This window comes from Cucurbita moschata, unplaced genomic scaffold, assembly GCF_002738365.1.
Source record: "Cucurbita moschata cultivar Rifu unplaced genomic scaffold, Cmos_1.0 Cmo_Scf00113, whole genome shotgun sequence".
Classification (NCBI taxonomy): Eukaryota; Viridiplantae; Streptophyta; class Magnoliopsida; order Cucurbitales; family Cucurbitaceae; genus Cucurbita; species Cucurbita moschata.
Window position 1 is genome coordinate 147133 of NW_019268629.1, and position 18883 is coordinate 166015.

Below are 18883 nucleotides of genomic sequence, written 5' to 3' on the forward strand. Positions count from 1 at the left end.
TGGTGTCGCGCCCTTCGATCTCGACGACGGAGCCGTCGCCGAATTTCACCGTCCCACGGATCCCCGAGTCGAGTTCGGAGAACGCAGATCTAGCCCCGGTCATATGGGTTGTTGCCCCTGTGTCAAGGATCCATTGCTGGTGCTCGTGTTGCTCGTCCCTTTCGCCGATCTGAGCGAACACTCGCTCCTCCTCCAGTTGAATTGGCTCCCCAGCTGGTGCCATCTTTGCTACGCCCAACTGGAGCTCTTTCTTGGGTTCAACATCGTCGTCGGATTTGGAATCGAAATTGGGGACGCATGCAGTTACCATGAAGAGAGCTGGCTCGTCCTCCTCGGATTGAGCCACATGGGCCTTTTCGGCCTTCTCCTTATTCCTCAGCTTGCTCCAGCAATTTCTGCTCAGGTGTCCTCTCTTCCCACAGTTCGAGCATTGGATCGGCCTGCCATTGGTCGACTCCTTCTTTTGATTCCCATCTTTCCCACGCGTGCGCCCGTGGGACATCCATGGCTTCTTACCGCCTTTGCGGCTGGAGGAGGACCCGTTGCTCTCGCCGGTGTTGTCGCGGAGCTTTAGGCGTGCAAGCCATTCCTCATCCGTGAGGACTAGACGGCCCTCCTTGTCAACAGCTGAAGTGATATTCTTCTTCCGCTGCTCGACGTTACGTAGTCTTCCGGTCACATCTTCCACTGTTAGGTCGTTCACATCAAGCAATGTCTCGATTGAAATCGCGACTTGCTCGAGGTGATCGGGAACGACCTGCAACATCTTCTTTACGATTTCTGCCTCACTGATGCCACCACCGAGGGTGGTGATGCTGTTGGCGAGCCCCGTGATCCGCATTGAAAAATCATCGACGGATTCGCCGTCCTTAAAGCGAATCTCCGAGAGCTCTTTCCGTAGTTGCTCGATGTTGGATTCCCGCACTCGTTGTACACCGACCCGACGGGATTTGATTCCTTCCCAGGCCGATTGTGCGGTGCGTTTGGTGGAAAGTGAAGCCAGCATCTCTGGGGGCACAGATCGTAATATGGCGGCGAACGCCAGCCGATCCTCCCGGTACTCGATTGTTTCTCCTTCCTCTGGCTCGACAGCGTGCCATAACCCACTCGCTCAACAACTACTTGACGCCCGTCATCACGCTGTCGGCCACGGCCTCTTCGTGGTGGTGATGGAGATGCCGGCACTTAGCGGCGTGGAGGAGTGAGCGAGCCTGCTTGAGATGGGCCCCACGATGTATTTATTTTTGCGCTTTGCATTTTCTTCTACTCGAACCTAAGACCTATGTGTTATTAGGTCGACGCTCTAACCACTTGAGCTATTCAACTTGATTGTTGATAGGTTGGCTCTTCTGTGATGGTATACTACCGATCGCTTCAACGAGGCTCTGATACCACTTGTTGGATTTCGATAATCGGCCAGGGAAAATATTATCGACAGGAGTTTGTTGGAAGAAAGATAAAATGCGTAAAATAAGAGAGAGAGAAGGACTGAAAGTTTGACTGCTCTTCAAAATCCGGATGTTAAATCCTGTAAACAGATTTTCTATTTAAATACAATCTATCCTAAAAATGGGTGGAGAGTGGCCAACTGAATCTGTGCCACTTCCTAGAAAATTGACGTCTAAGAATTCGCTAATCCATTCGACGTGTTTGTCAAATGGTCAAAGGGAAATTAAATGTAAACGTGTGAATCTAAATAAGGAAAAAACAAAGGTTTTATCTAACATGTTAAAGAGCAAAGAGATGCCTGCAAAATTTTGGGGAGAGGCTATCAAAACTGCCGTGTATATTCTGAACAGATCGCCAACAAAAGGAGTTGCAGATGGTACACCGTATCAAGCTTGGTTTGACAAGATACCAAAGGATCATCACTTTAAAATCTTCGGGTGTCTTGCTCATGCCAAGAATACATATTCACACCTTCCTAAACTTGCTGATAGGAATGTGAAGACAATTATGTTAGGATATGAAGATGGAACCAAAGCTTACCGATTATTGGATCCACAAAAGAACAGAATTATCGTGAGCAGGGATGTGGTGTTCGAAGAGGAGAAAAAGTGGTGTTGGGAAGAAATCACAAACGGTGATGATGAACAAAGAGGAACTTTCACCGTTCAAAATTCAGAAAAATAGAGTAAAACAGAGGAGAGGAATATTGAAAATATCGAAGTTGATCCAGACGAAAGACAAAGGGAAAATTCGTCCTCAACTTTATCAACGTCGGACAGTACCTCAAATGCATCATCGTCAAGCTCATCAACGCCGAAAAAATTCAGGTTTCTAGAAGATATTTATAGAGAACTGAATGAAGCAGAGGAGGAAGCAATGGACCTTTGTTTTCTTTCTATAGAGGAGCCAACCTCATATGGGGAAGCTGCTAAGAATGAAAACTGGAGGAATGCCATGATGTCTGAAATTCTCTCCATCGAAAAGAACAGAACGTGGGAACTCACAGATTTGCCGAAGAATCATAAAGCAATCGGCATCAAATGGATTTTCAAATTAAAGAAAAATCCAGATGGAGAAATCATGAAACACAAGGCGAGACTCGTGGCAAAGGGATATGCACAGCAGTTCGGTGTAGATTACAGTGAAGTATTCGCACCAGTGGCCAGGTTAGAAACAGTGAGATTAATTCTTGCCTATGCAGCCATTAAGAATTGGGAAGTACATCATATGGATGTAAAGACAGCTTTTCTGAATGGCGACTTAGAAGAGGAGGTGTATGTTGTCCAACCAGAAGGGTTTGTTGACAAAGAAAATCCAAACATGGTGTTAAAACTACGTAAAGCTTTGTATGGATTAAAACAGGCTCCGAGGGCCTGGAATTTTAAACTTGATCAATGTTTGCAGTCACTTGGTTTTGTTAGATGTCCACAGGAATATGCTATGTATAAGAAAATTAATGGAGTTGAAGCAATGATAATCGGCACATATGTGGATGACTTAATCATAGCCGGCACAAACAAACAAGTTATAGCTAAGTTCAAGGAAGAGATGCACCAGAAATTTGAGATGAGCGATCTTGGACTTTTGAGCTATTACTTGGGTATTGAGGTACGACAAAGCAGTGAATCAATCACTTTATGTCAAGCCGGATATGCAAGAAAAATCCTAGAGAAGCTAGGAATGGGGGAGTGCAATCCTTGTTCGATTCCCATGGAACCAAGAATAAAGATGAGCAAACATGGAAATGGAGAACCTGCGGTTGACAAAAAACTTTACAGAAGTGTTATTGGAAGCTTACGCTATCTAGTTAATACCCGGCCCGACATAGCCTACTCAGTTGGTGTGATGAGTAGATACATGGAGACACCAACAACTTCACATCTCACAGCAGTAAAACAAATATTGAGGTATGTGAAAGGTACTCTAAGTTTTGGTTGCGTTTATAAGAAGCTATCGAATGTGGAGCTGGTAGGATTTAGCGACAGTGATATGGCTGGGGATATTGATGATAGGAAGAGTACAACTGGAGTGTTGTACTATTTGGGAGTAAATCCAATAACCTGGATATCACAGAAGCAAAAGGTGGTGGCTTTGTCATCATCCGAGGCTGAATATATAGCCGCAACTGCTGGAACATGTCAAGGAGTATGGTTGGACAGGATTTTGAGTAACATCAGTCAACTTCCAATAAAACCCAAGCTTAATGTTGACAACAACTCAGCTATAGCGTTGGCGAAAAATCCTGTTTACCATGATCGAAGTAAACACATTTGATACCAGATTCCATTTTATTCGCCAATGTGTACAAACTGAAGCTATTGAATTGGAATATGTGAACACAGATGAACAGTTGGCGGATATTCTGACAAAGCCGTTAGCAAGACAACGGTTTCTGGAGTTAAGAGAGAAGATTGGCTTGAAGAAAGTCAATTCAACATAGTTAAACAAGCTTAGAGGAGTGATTGTTAGTTATAAACTTGTTTTTTATTATTTGTTTTTTATTATTATTATTTTATTTCTGTTGTTTAATTCTCCATGAAAAAAGGTCGGAAATATTGTAAGTAGTGGAAGGAGTTGTGGAGTGGTTGCTGATTTGTAGCAGAAATAGGTAAATTTTTAAGTATATAAAGAAAATGGTGCCAAGTTCTAAAGACACCACAAAAACAAGAAATAATTTGTGTGTCTTCGTTTATTCTCCCCTTCTGTTGCGTTTTTTTTTGCTTACACTTACGACACATGTTGAAAAAGAATCAGAAGAAGCGGCATGGTTCTTAGATTCAAGCTGCAACGAACACATGTGCGGATATAAAGAATTCTTTTCAGAACTAGATGAAGGCTTTCGCAAGTATGTAAAGCTAGGTGACAACTCTAGCATTGGTGTGACAGGAAAAGGATGCATTCAGCTCCAAGTTAATAACATCTCCCAAGTTACACTCCTACACACAATTTTGGACAATCTCTCCCACTACTGGTATGGTCACTTAAGTTTTGAAGGCCTCAAAACTCTAAAACACAAGCAGATGGTTCATGGCTAGCAAGAACTGGTATGTTCTAATTTATTATGCCAAGATTATCTGTTGGAAAAGCAAAATAGAAGACCCTTTCCACGAGAAAGTATGTGGAGAGCATCAAAGTCACTTCAACTTCTTCGTTCAGATATATGTGGTCCAATTACACCTATGTCAAACAGCCACAAAAGGTAATATTCTAACTTTTATTGATGATTTCAGTAGAAAATTAAGGGTACTTTTCTTAATAGAAAAATCATAGGCCTTCTAATGTTCCAACTTTTCAAAACAAAGGTGGAGAAAAAAACTGGGACAAATATTTTAAGTTTGAGAACTATTAGGGGTGGAGAGTTCGCATAAGTTTATTGAGTTATGCTCAAATCATGGAATACATCGACAACTCACTGTAGCCCACACACCAATGAAAAAAGGATTGGTAGAAAGAAAAAATCGAACAATCATGAATATGGTGCAAAGTTTTCTCACTAACGCCCACACACCATTGAAAAACGGAGTGGTAGAAAGAAAAAATCGAACAATCATGAATATGGTGCAAAGTTTGCTCACTAACGGACAAGCTCCAAAAACTTTTTGGCCAGAGGCTTTGAATTGGGCAGCGCAGATTCTCAACAGAAGTCCTACGCTTGTAGTTCAAGACAGAACCTCGGAGGAGGCATGGTGTAACGACCCAAATCCACCGCTAGCAGATATTGTTCTCTTTGGGCTTTCCCTTTCGGGCTTCCCCTCAAGGCTTTAAACGCGTCTGCTAGGGGAAGGTTTCCACACCCTTATAAATGGTGGTTTGTTCTCCTCCCCAATCAATGTGGGACATCACAATACACCCCCCTTCGGGGCCCAGCGTCCTCGCTGGCACTCTTTCCTTCCTCTAATTGATGTGGGACCGCCCCCAAATCCACCCCTTTGGGGCCCAGCGTCCTTACTGGCACACCGCCTCGTGTCTACCCCCCTTCGGGGAACAACGAGAAGGCTAGCACATCGTCCGAAACCTGGAAAAGCCCAAAGAAGACAATATCTACTAGCGGTGGATCTGGGTCGTTACACATGGAGTGGCATCAAACCATCTGTTGCTCATTTTTTAGTATTCGGGTGCATATCCTATGTTCATGTTTCAGATAGCAAACGAACCAAATTGGATAACAAGAGCACAAAATGTGTTCTTTTGGGAATCAGTAAAGAGTCTAAAGCCTATCGCTTGTAAGATCCATTGTCTCAAAAGGTGCTCATCAGCCGTGATGTTTTGTTCAATGAAGAGGAGAGCTCTCCATGGGATGACAGTTATATTGAATCAGTTCAAGCATCTCTTGACTGAAGTGATACAGACACCGATAGCCACCATGATGACAAAAATGAAGCCACAAACAACTCAGTTGGTGACCTTCATGAAGAAAACTCAAAGCAACACACATTAGATGAGCACATAATTGTTGATCCTGTTGTTGATCCCTCTAATGATCCTGCTGCTGTTCTTATTTCTAAACTAGCAGAAAAACGCTCTAGAAACCCTCCAACTTGGATGCGTACTATGGGAGTGGAGAGAACCTCTCTGATGATGACGATCAAGGTAATTTTGCTCTATTTGTTTATCAAGATCCTTTAACGTATGTGGATGCAGCAAAAAGTGCCAACTGGAGATGTGCCATGGATTCTAAGATTGAAGCAATACGGAAAAATGATACTTGGGATCTCACTGATCTTCCTCATGGTGCAAAAATAATTAAGGTACTTTCTTACTCGTACGTTTTTATGTAGATGACCTCATATTTACTAGAAACGATGAGGCTTTGTTGAGTTCTTTTAAGGAATCCATGATGAAAGCATTTGATATGACTGATCTTTGACGAATGTGATATTTTCTTTGGCTTAGAAGTGTCACAACGAGCTGATGGTATTTTCATTTGTCAAAAGAAGTATGCCCAGGAGGTACTGGAAAGATTTAATATGGTCAGCTGTAATACAATCCTATTGTACCTGGATTTAGGTTTGTTACGGATTCTACTAACTTGTCTGTCAACAACACCTTGTACATGCAAATGGTAGGAAGCTTAATGTACTTAACATCTACCAAACCTGACCTCATGTTTTCTGTTAGTTTGCTTAGTAGGTACTTGGCTAAGACTATAGAAATCAATTTTCAAGACATTAAAAGGGTGTAACGTTACATAAAAGGAACACTTACATATGGTATTTTCTACGAGCAAGATGATAATACTGAGCTTACATCCTACACTGACAGTGATTATGCAGGAGATTTGGAGGATATAAAAAGTACATCAGGTTATTCATTTTTTGCTAAGTTCAAGGGCTGTTTCATGGTTCTCAATGAAGCAACCTGTAGTAACTCTCCACTACTGAAGCTGAATTCATTGGTGCTATAGCTTGTGCTTGCCAAGCCATATGGTCGACAAGGATATTGGAAAAACTCGATCATATCCCAGTTGGAGCTACAATGGTGTACTGTGATAATAGTTCCACTATTAAGCTGACCAGAAGTCTAGTCTTGTCGGTCGAAGCAAACACGTTGATGTTCGTTTCCACTTCCTCTGTGATTTATGAAAAGATGGAACTATGATGTTACAACATTGTCATACTAAAGAGCAACTAGTTGATATCATGACAAAACCTTTGACTCGAGTTGTCTTTGAGAAGCTACGCATGTTGCTTGGTGCCTGTCAAGATTCTTAAATTTAATCTAAAGATCGCGTCGTCAGTTTAAAGGAGGGAATGTTAGTTTTAGTTGCTATTTTTATGTTTTAGTAATTTTGAATATCAAGTCATTGCTATGGTCTTCTGCCCCATTCTTTGTTTTGGCATGATATTCTGCTTTTGGTTAGAATTTTATTTTTCTCTTCTTTTAACCAAGCATGACACTAGCTATAAATATAGTTATTTTTTGCATAATAAAGCACTAAATTTCCCTCCTTCCGCAAACTTAGCTTTTAATATTGCATCAAATTTATGAGTTGAGCTACGTTGATGGAACTTTTAGTTTTACCGCCTCAATTTAAACCAACAACCTCCTCAACATCAATACCAAATATTTGCGTGGAAAGTAGCTGATCAATGACTTCTCTGTCTCCTGCTCTCCTTTCTCATTGAGGAAACCATTGTTGTTGTTCTTGGTCTCTCCACTGTTCATGACGTATGGTTTGCCTTGGAGACTACGTTGAACCATCATTCAAAAGCCTGTGAACTGAGACTCAAGGATGACTTGTAGCTGATAAAACGCGGTACCAAACCTATTGCTGAGTATGCCCGTATCTTCAAAGCAATAAGTGACTAGCTTCATGCCATTGGCCAACCCATCGAGGACATTAATAAAGTGCACTAGTTTCTTCGTGAACTTGACACCGATTTTTCAACCTTTTCTATTAATTACATGACTTTCACCCTTCTACCTTATTTTTCAGATTTAGTCTTTAAAGCTGAAAGTTTTGAGTTGTTCCAGCGCTCCCAGTCTTCTGACTCCACTTCTATGACATTCACAGCCACTAATCGTGGCCGCACCCATGGAAGTCACCCTATTTCCCGTAGCAAGCAACGAGGTCATTTTCATTCTCATGACAACAACTCTTATAACTGAGGATGTACCACTTACATTAGGGTCATCGACCACCTTATTGCCAAATATGTTGTATGGAGGGTTATTATGTTGATCACTGTAACAAACGGTACGCTTGGATTGACTAAGCTCATGCTCACCTTACCGAAGCTTTCAACACGTCCTGTTCTATTGCTGGACTCGTCACTGCTAACTTGAGTTCAGACATTGGGGCTTTCGTCCATCTGACCACTGAACCACCCATTTTGGATCAGTTTAAAAATTACATGAATAAATGTTCTGTGATTGTAGGAAGATGTGACTCTCTACCAATTACCCTCACCCCAGTATACTGACTCTCTACCAATTACCCTCACCAGTATACTCTCTCTTGTTCCAAATATTCACTTATTAGATGTCTTGGATGTCCCTTATCTCATTTGAAATCTTCTTCCAATTATTAAATTAAGACATGATTTTTCTCTCTCCCTTACATTTACTAATAATCTTTTTACTATCCATAATTGTTAAAGGTGATGACTACCCATTAAAAGGATGGAGGGCTATATGTGTTGGAGCCCAATAACTGTGCCTTTATTTTTGTTTTAAAAAAACAAATCTCTACGTACTTCAAATGATTTACGGCATGCTTGCCTTTGTTATGTGAATTATTCTATTATTTCTTTTTTAAATAAAAGAAAACATCTTTCTCTTACGTCTTTACCTTCTCCATCACTATGTAGTACCTGCCAACTTGCGAAAAGTTATTGATTGTCTTATTCCCGCAATGAACATAGTTTGTATCATATGTTAAATCTTATTCATGTGATCTTTGGGATCCTTCCTCGTCAAATTCAATACGAGTTTTCTTTACTGTGTTATTTTTTATTGATGATTATTCCCATCCACTTGAACTTACCCTTTAAAATTTTGAATATGATTTCTTTGATGTTTTTTTTTCAATTTAAAAAATTGCTAGAAAAATAATATACGAGTGCAAATAAAGATTTTTAAAGCGATGGGGATGCCGAATTTAGTAGCACTTGCTTTCAAGCTCACCTATGTACTTTTGGCACTCATCATCAAGATTAAGATTTTATAAATATATAATGGGCTCATACAATTTTTGGGTTGGATCTTATTGGGCCATATTTTAATATGACATTTACAAGGGATTATGCGACACTCACTCTCAACACCGAGTGAGTCTGCCAACTTGAAATCGTGTCGCTTATGACCTGTTGAGCTACGTTGATGGAACTTTAGTTTTACCACCTCAATTTAAACCAGCAACATCCTCAACACTCAACACCAAATATTTCGAGTGGAAAGCAGCCGATCAATGACTTCTCTGTCTCCTGATCTCATTTCTCATTGAGGAAGTCATTGCTGTCATCGTTGGTCTCTCCAATGTCTGTGACGTTTAGCTTGTCTTGGAGACTACGTTCAACCATCATTTGAAAGCCCGAGAACTGAGACTCAAGGATGACTTGTTGCTGAGTATGCTCATACCTTCAAAGCAATCTTTGACCAGCTTCATGCCATTGGCTTATTAAATAAAAACTATGGTCCTTAAATTTAGTTTTAGCCCACTCTTTCTATTTTTGTAATTAGGTTTGTTATTTAAAGAATTCAACTGAATGAGAAATAAACATCAGGTCTTCGAAGGAACTTTCTTCGACTGTTTTTTTTTCGTCGACGTATTGTCAGAAGTCAACATGGCTAACCCGTCAAGGACATTAATAAAGTGCGCGAGTTTCTTCGTGGACTCGACACTAATTTTTCAACATTTTCTATTACATAGATGGCTTTCACCCTTCTCCCTATTTTTTCAGATTTAGTCTCTAAAGCTGAAAGTTTTGAGTTGTTACAACGCTCCCATAAGTCTTCTGACTTTTCATCTGCGACATTCATAGCCACTAATCGTAGCTGCACCCATGAAAGTCACCCTATTTCCCGTAGCAACTAATGAGATCATTTCATTCTCATGACAACTCTTCCAATCGAGGATGTACCCACTCGGGTCAAGGTCGTCGACCACCTTGCTGTTAAATATGTTGCATGAAGGATCACTATGATGATCACTGCAACCAACGGTATGCATGGACTGAATATACTCATGTTCACCTTGCCGAAGCTTTCAACACGTCCTATTCCATTGCTGGACCCATGACTGTTAACTTGTTTTTAGACATTGGGGCTTCGGTCCATCTGACCACTGATCCATTCATTTTGGATCAGTTTAAAAATTACACGAATAAATGTTCTGTGATTGTAGGAAAAAGGTGCCTCTCTACTAATTACCATCACCAGTACACTTTCTCTTGTTCCAACTATTCACTTATTAGATGTCTTGGTTGTCTCTCGTCTCATTAAAAATTTTATTTTAATTATCAAATTAACCTATGATTTTCTTCTCTCCGTTACATTTACTAATAATCTTTTTACTATCCAGAATAATCAAACAAGAAGAGTGATGACGAGTAGTAAAAGGGATGAGGGCTATATGTGTTGGAGCGTAACAACTCTGCCTTTATTTCTATTTTAGAAAACAATTCTCTACGTCTTTCACATGATTTATGGCATGCTTGGTTGGGTCATGTGAATTATTCTATTATATATAGAAAAAATAAAAATAAAAATAACAGAGGATATCTTTCTCTTACGTCTTTACCTTCTCCATCTCTATGTAGTACATGACAACTTGCAAAAAGTCATTGATTGGCTTATTCCCGCAATGAACATAGTTTTTATCATATGTTAAATCTTTTGTTCATGTAATCTTTGGGATCCTTCCTCGTCAAATTCAATTCGAGTTTTCTTTACTGTGTTATTTTTTATTGATGATTATTCCCGTTCACTTGAATTTACCCTTTAAATTTTTTAATATGATTTCTTTGATGTTTTTATTCAATTTCAAAAATTTGTAGAAAACCAATATTCTGGTAGTATAAAGACTTTTCAAAGCGATGGGGGTGCCGAATTTACTAGCACTTGCTTTGAAGCTCACTTATGTACTTTTGGCACTCATCATCAAGATTTATGATTTTTTTTTCTCACAAGATCATATTCATAGGTCCACATTTCGTCAAATCCTCAAAATGGTAAACATATTGAATTCTTACAAAAGTCATTTTTATCCATGCAAATCAAGAGGACACACAACAAGCATAGATAGTTTGGGCAAGATTATTTAGTATGTCTTAGATACAAAGACGCCTCAAAATTAATTTTAAGCGCAATTAAAAAAACAATAACAAGCATAGATGGTTTGCGCACGATCAATAGGTATGCACGTATGTGAGACTTCTTGGTGCTTTTCCCAACATTTTTTTCCACAATCATCGAGTATGCACCCCTGATCATACAATCTTTCTTCACATCTTTCTGCCGTCGAGACTCCTTCACATACCAAAGTCATTGCTACTACAAAATTAAAATTAAAAATAATTAAACACTACGCATGTAAAAACATGTCAAGTAAGAAAACTACAACATCCATAAACTATTAACATCAAAATTGTAAGGCTAAATCATTTTAACGATTACGATAATCCCATGTATGAACATCAAAGCCTTGCGATATATCAGATATGGATGACGATAATGTTTGTAATACTCATAATAAGATATAATCTATATGAAGAAGAGAACCGGCAAAGATAAGAACAACAACGATAGCGATGCGCGAAGGAGAAATCTTTGTCATGTTTTTAGAGAGAATGCAAAGTGTAGTTTTGTTGAGTGAATTGCAAAGAATTGAGGTAGAGGAGGTTTAAATATACATTTCTTTGACAAATACATCATAATTAGTTTTCTAATTTAATAAATATTACAACCAAATTACGAGCTCATCTACTTTATTGGGTCGTTTTGCTATTTTGGTACAAATTTTACAATCAATTCGGTTTATTTTCTTTGTTACAAATCACTTTTTATTCCCTTAATTTTTGTGAAAGTAGTAATTTCTGTCCTTTTACTTTCAATTTTATATCAATTTAGTTCATCTAACTTCATCCCTTAGTTTTTGTTCCCAAAATTATTGTTAAGACTTGGAGATATTTTTTGTATAGGTAGATCCATTAATTAATTAGGGACACATTATAAATCATTATTATTGCCAAAACAAGTTTAATTAAAAATTCAATATTCATTAAAGTTCACACGTTTAAATAGAATACAAGTTATTGTTAGGGTCGATACCAGTTGTTAGGATCGCTCAACAACGCACACATTCAATCAGGATGAACACAAAGAACAGGAACGAGAAAATACAAGGAGAAATATTGGTTAAAGGTTTTAGCAATGACTTCAAGTATGTACAACCAGATATAATATAGAAAACGAAGAAAGTAGATTTTGAGAGCACAACCCGTTATATATATGGTTTCAATTTACTAAATATGGCTTCCAAACATTTAAACTACGGGATATAATCTAACAAATATATTTCTATCAAATCTTTATCTATTATATATATATAAAGTACATATGTTTTGTTGTTTTAGGTAGAATTTGTTCCGAGTATATTTGCAGGAACTTCAATTTGATCCCTTTTTTTTATGAAAATGTTTAATTAGGTAAAAATGTCCCCTAATGTAGACTCATACATGTGGGCATTATACTTGCTAAATATTATGTAATAACAGCTCAAACCCACTATTAATAGATATTGTGTGCTTTGGCCCGTTACATATCCACGTCAACCTCAGTTTTAAAACACGTCTACTAAGGAGAGGTTTCCACACCCTTATAAGGGATGCTTTGTTCCCCTCTCCAATCGATGTCGGATCTCACAATCCACCTCTCTTGGAGACTAGCATCGTTGCTAGCACATTGTTCGGTATCTGTCTCTAATACTATTTGTAACGGTCCAAGCTCACCACTAGTAGATATTGTCCGCTTGGCCTATTACGTATCCATGTCAACCACACGATTATAAAACACATCTACTGAGAAGAGGTTTCCACACCCTTATAAGGGATGCTTCGTTACCCTCTCCAACCGATGTAGGGGATCTCATAATCCACTCCCTTGAAAGCTAGAGTCCTCGTTGACACACTGTTCAGTGTCTGGCTCTAATACCATTTGTAACCGTCCAAGCCCAACGCTAGCAAATATTGTTCACTTTTGGCTCGTTATAATCAACGTCAACTCATAGTTTTAGAACGTGTCTACTAGGGAGAAGTTTTTCATGAACCAATTTTAACAATCATGTATCAAAAGAGTAAATTTGAAACTAAAACAATATATTCTTAGGGACTAAATGATTAATTCTTTTTTGTTTCATTGCGCTGAGTTGGTTTGGGAGATTCCAAAGGAAATAATGAAAGCAACTCTGGTTGAGTATAGCCAAGCTTTGACCTTAGAGATGGATGCAAATAGAATCCCCTTTCTTTGATTGCCTTCTCTTCTTCCACCTTATTCGACTCCTTCTCGTCCTCCCCCATCAACAGCTTTGACAAGATCTTCGAAGGCGTCCTGACCGGGCTCGTAACGTAGCTAGGATGCTCGTCCGACTTGAAATGGGAAGGACATGGTTTCACAATTTGCAACTTTTGGTCTAGTCAAGTGTCTCCTTTCATGGAGTTTGGAGGTCGTAGTTGACCTCTTTGATCCAACTGCTTTCGATGGTGGCGTGTGGGTTTCTGATGGCCCGGTTAGACGTTGTACAACCTCTCGAAACGTTGTCGTGTCGGTCTGTATGAACGTTGTCAAAGGTGTACACACGACACGACTTTGGCTGCCTCCCTTCTCCATCACAATGCTACCTTATTAAGGAAGAACTTTGAGAATTGAAAAAGAGAAGAAAAAAAAAGGGAAAGAATTGTTCCCATCAAAATTAAAAAGTAAAATATTGTTTCATTCACAAGAAAATGCTATTTTTACTTTTACTTTTATTTTTTTTACCAAAAAGAGACTTGGTCAACTCCGTTGACCAAAATTCACTTCCTCGTTGTCTTTTGATATCCCAAAATCCATGTCTTTTGAAAGAATCGAAGAAAGCAACATTGTATGGCTATAAGCAAAGAAACATCACGGCTTAAATATCATATAGCTTGAGGGAGGAAGAATTGACAATTAGTCACATCCCTTTATGGGGCATTTTAGCTCTTCTAGCTGTAGTCATGGTTTTGGTGAATGGTATACACACTCATGTTACACCACATGAAATAGTAAAGACTTGTCTAAGATGAAAGCAGTAAAAGGTATAGGGCATGCGGTCATGGACAATCCATCCTAGATAAGCATGATTAGGACATCTGATATGTGACCATAGACAACACGCCTTGACAAGTATAACTGTGACACAATTCACAAGTCCAAGCCCATCGCTAGCTAGCAAATATTGTCCTCTTTGGGCTTTCCTTTTCGGGCTTCCCCTCAATGTGGGATTCTCACAATTCACCCTCTTCAACGTGAGACCCCCACCAAATTCTTGTCCTCTTTGGGCTTTCCCTTTCGGGCTTCCCCTCATGGGATTCTCACAATCCACCCCCTTCAATGTGCGACCCCCACCAAATCCACCCCCCTTCGGGGCCAACATCCTTGTTGGCACACTGCCCAGTGTCTAGCTTTGATACCATTTGTAACGGCCCAAACCCAAGCGCACCGTTAGCAAATATTGTCCTCTTTGGGCTTTCCCTTTCGGGCTTCCCCTCAAGGCTTTTAAAACGTTTTTGCTAGGAAAAGGTTTTCACACACTTAGTATTTTGTTCTCCTCCCCAACCAATATGGGATTGTGTCCCCACCTAACGTGGGATTCTCACATCTTCACTCTTACAAGCATGCTAGAAGAGCTTGTGTTGGTTTATGGGGTCCAAGTCATGAGGTGTAGCATCCAAATTTTACATGGTTGACTCTTACATATGTCGATATTATCGACGAATTGCAAATTTTACATGGTTGACTTGTTTGTTGGGTTACAACAAGTGTCACACAATCGTTGTCCCGTTGTCCCACTGCTCTAGGAGTGCAATTGTGTCAATAATTTTTACATTTACATAACTAATCAATTTAAAATATAATGATGCAATTTTTTGAATCAATTTTACTAGCAGCCAAAAAAATATAATGAAAATTAGTTGTTTAATTATACTTGATCTAATTGTTTTATATAAATTAATATAAGTAATGGGCATTGGGTGAAAATGTAAAATCTTGAAGTTAATGGACCCAAAAAGAATTAACTAAAAAATTCAAAGAATAAAATCAAAATTAAAAAATAAATATGTAATTATTTCGAGACCAAAAAAAAAAAAAAAAAAAGAAGGCTAATATAAGAGATATTTGTAGTTGCATAAGCATAATACATAGCTGGATTTATGATTTTTTATATTTTCTGCGTGACGTGGCAATCGTAAGAGAAAAATAAAATAAAAAACAAATCTTTGCTTTTTATATATAACACCAAAGCTTCTTCTTGTAAACTCTCTCACGAATCTCTCTCTCTCTGCGCCGATCTCTTCGATTTGCACAGAGGGAAGAAGAAAATGGCGACGCCGGCAGTAGAGGGAGGTCCAGGCGGCGGAGGAGGAGGAGTAGCGGCAGCACCAAGAGCAGGGCAACAGCAACAAGGAGGCTTCGCACAGTCTCTTACTGGAGTCATTAGGATCGCCGTCTTCTGGTACTTCGCTTCTAAATTCTTCGCCCCCAAGAAGCCCTCTGATCCTGCTATCCTCATGTCCAATCTCTTTCAGAAGGGTGAACCGCTGGTAATTTTGTAATTAGATTGTTAGATGTGTTTTTGAATAATTGATGATTCCGTTGTACTTGCTGTTTTTCGTGTTTTGTATTGCGAGTAATTGTTTCAATAATTTTTTAATCGATTTACGTGACAATATTGTATTCTTTGTATGGATTTTCTTGGAAATTCTAACTGAGCCGGCTGGATGCCGAGAAGGGTATAGACTATCTTTTTCACTCTCGAAGTTATAGGCGGCCAGTTAGGTTTCCGATGTTTATCGTTGGAGATTTAGGTGATTGGAATTTTCAACTCTGTTATTGTTGACTACAGGAGAGATCCTAAAGCTTCTATGTTATGCGTTTAGCATGTGATGTAAATACTCAACTTAATGCAAATCTTGGCATTGAATTTATGTCAAGAGCACATACCGGGTTCTTCCGCTGTTGAGTTCTCTCCTATGCTATCTTTTTTTTTTTTTTTACTTATTTTCGGGCATGCGTGAAGGCCTGAAATCAGATATGTGTTGTTTCACTCGTTGCACACAATTCATGTGGACACGAACATTATGTAAAAATTGAAAAAGATTTCAATTTCTTTGTTCTGATTGGCACAACCACCTGACGGTATTAGGAAATCCCTAGATTTTTAGTAAATTTAGGTTGATCGCCACCATCTAGTTTGAACTCACTCCCTTTCTTTTTTTTTTTTTTTTTTTCTTCTCTAGTCTGAATAACCTCCATGGTGGTTCAAGGCATTTGTTGAATCTTGTTCTAGGTGTACTGAGAGTTGCCTATTTTTGATGTTCAAGCAGTTATTGCCATATGTTATAAAACTTTTCTGTTCTTAACTTCTTATGATAAATATTATGTAGGTTTTTGTTCGTTACTTTTTTCTATCTGTAGCAGAATTTTTTCTGTCTATTTTTTTTTTTTAGTTATAGGTCCTGTAAACTGTTACCAGTTGCATTAATTTCCTTCAGGATATGTGGGTGTATCTTTCTGAGCATGAAAGGTTTACCGACTTCGGAAATGAAGGTGCGCTTGTTTGGCATGAGAATGGTATACCTTATGCTATATGGGGGCCAGAAAGTGTCAGATCTCTTTCATTGAAGTACTATCCATCTGAGGTACTGTTAAACCATTACTGACGCATCTGCATATTGCCTTTTTAGTCCCTGGTTAGTTCTTGATGTTAGAGGGTTTTGATGCAATAGCTCTTCTTATAGGATTTGAAACAAAATGGATCGCTGTATGCACATGTCTTCTTTGCACGGTCAGGATACACTCCAGACCCCAATGATCCAGAGTTTCAGCCTCTTGCTGCATTTGGAAGGACACATCGTAAGATCTTATATTTTTCCGTGTTATCTTGAGCTTTAGATTTTTTGTTTCCTCTGTAATCAAGCAACAGATAATATATCGGTACTTGAGGATGTGTACTTCAATTCATTTCAGCTATCGTGATATATTTGCCCAAGTCAAAAGCAGATAAGAAGAAGAGTTTGTTAGGCAATTCTGAAGGTTCTGATGCTGGTGAAATTCTGAAAGAGGTGATTCCTTTGCCGTTGAATAGTTCGGTTTGTAAATTTTGTTCACTGATATAAGAGTCATGCATATGTGTTTGGCATAAGAGATATTAATTAGGCAATGCATACTTGAATCATGCTTTATGTGCCCTGTTTTTTTTTTTTTTTTTTTTTTTTTTTTTTTTTGTTTGTCTAGATGAGTTTTTTGTAACTACTGTNGTCTTCTTTTGGGGAGAATCACATTTATTACTATTTTTGTTATCATCAAGTACAATTATTTCTCCTGAAAGATAGTCGCATGTATAAACCTGAAGAAAATTATTTAGAATCTGCAGAAAGATTGTTGATGTTGGACTTTCAGTTTCTGATGCTTGTACTTCACGAGATCGGGAGAGAAGCATGTTGATTGGATAGACTCTACTCATATAGTGCAAGTGTATAACTAAATATATTTCACCGCATATTGATACTTTTAGCATTTAATATGCTATGAATAACCAATATGATAAAAATGTTATGCTATGCTATGCATTAGTTATATAAGTAGAAATTTGCAGAAGTACCTCAATAGTTGTCAAAGATATATCACCAACGCTCCTTATGGGCACCAGGATATTTAAGTTTTGTGTTTATTAGAATGACATGAAATAGATTGCTCAATGGAAATGAAGTAATTGTGTATGGGATCATAGTTTCGGAGTGTACTTTCCATTATCTATCCACTGATTCAAATTGCACTAGCATTTCTATCCTGTCCTATTATTGTGTTCCCTTGTTTTCTTAATGGCTTTCATTTGATGGTACATCAACACTTGATCGATATTCAAGAATTCTCAGTCTTCTGTAGTGCTTGCAATCTTGAGCCGTCTTGTTCTAAACAAATGTCACTTTTTGTTGCTCAAGGTTGTTGATGATAACCAAGTTGATCTGAAAGATGATGGTCCTGTGGAGTGGGTTTCCTATTGGAAACCAAATGTGACTATTAATCTAGTTGACGATTTTACCGGGTATGTTTACTACATTTTAATCTTTAATCTCTGCAAGTTTTTAGAGCAATAAAATTATGAAAAATTATTAGTTAGTACAGTGATTAGAAGGTTCTTGCACTTAAAATTGATGTTTCATATATATATATATTTGCTTTTATTAATTTCTTAAAAAAAATATTTATGATAAATATTTTTTGTACTCTTTATAAATCAAATACGTTGAATCTAGTATGACGGTTGTCTTGGCATACCAATTTATTTCTGTAACTTCTATCATGTGGCTTAATTGATCTATTTATGTATAGACAGTAACACGGACAACCTCATGTTTTCTTGTTATCTCCTATGCATTAGTCTCGTTTGGGATTCACTAATACCTAAGAAGTTCATTCTTTCTTTTTTCTTTTTTTTGCAGATATCCTCACAATGGTGTTCCACCAAATATTGCTCCTTGTATCCTTATATATTCCTCTGTCCATCTTCATAAATTTGGTTTTTTTTTTTTTTCTTATTGTGCTTCAAGGCTGTATAAGTAACAAAGGAAATACAAAAGTGATTGATTGAGAATCTAATATAGTTAAGAGTATTTCAGAAGTTCTCATTAAGTTTTATGCATGACACTTTGATTCTTTTTTTTTTTTTTTTTTTTTTTTTTTTTTTTTGGAA

At 38.2% G+C, this 18883-nt stretch overlaps 2 protein-coding genes across 2 annotated transcripts in view; one reads left to right on the forward strand and one right to left on the reverse strand.

Annotated features, from left to right (window-relative positions):
- Window positions 1-13286: 13286 nt before the first annotated feature.
- LOC111439876 (VQ motif-containing protein 31-like) lies at window positions 13287-13776 on the reverse strand. Its single transcript, XM_023077342.1, is given in 2 exon segments — window positions 13287-13574; window positions 13576-13776. Coding segments are annotated over 2 exon segments (489 nt in total).
- A 1662-nt stretch (window positions 13777-15438) lies between these two features.
- The window catches only part of LOC111439877 (cleft lip and palate transmembrane protein 1 homolog), an 8179-nt gene continuing 4734 nt past the window's right edge, over window positions 15439-18883 (forward strand). The window contains exons 1-6 of the mRNA XM_023077344.1: window positions 15439-15731; window positions 16683-16829; window positions 16929-17043; window positions 17158-17252; window positions 18132-18235; window positions 18633-18670. Coding sequence (XP_022933112.1) covers window positions 15510-15731; window positions 16683-16829; window positions 16929-17043; window positions 17158-17252; window positions 18132-18235; window positions 18633-18670 — 721 coding nt within the window. The 5' untranslated portion in view covers window positions 15439-15509. The remainder of the gene's footprint in view (window positions 15732-16682; window positions 16830-16928; window positions 17044-17157; window positions 17253-18131; window positions 18236-18632; window positions 18671-18883) is intronic.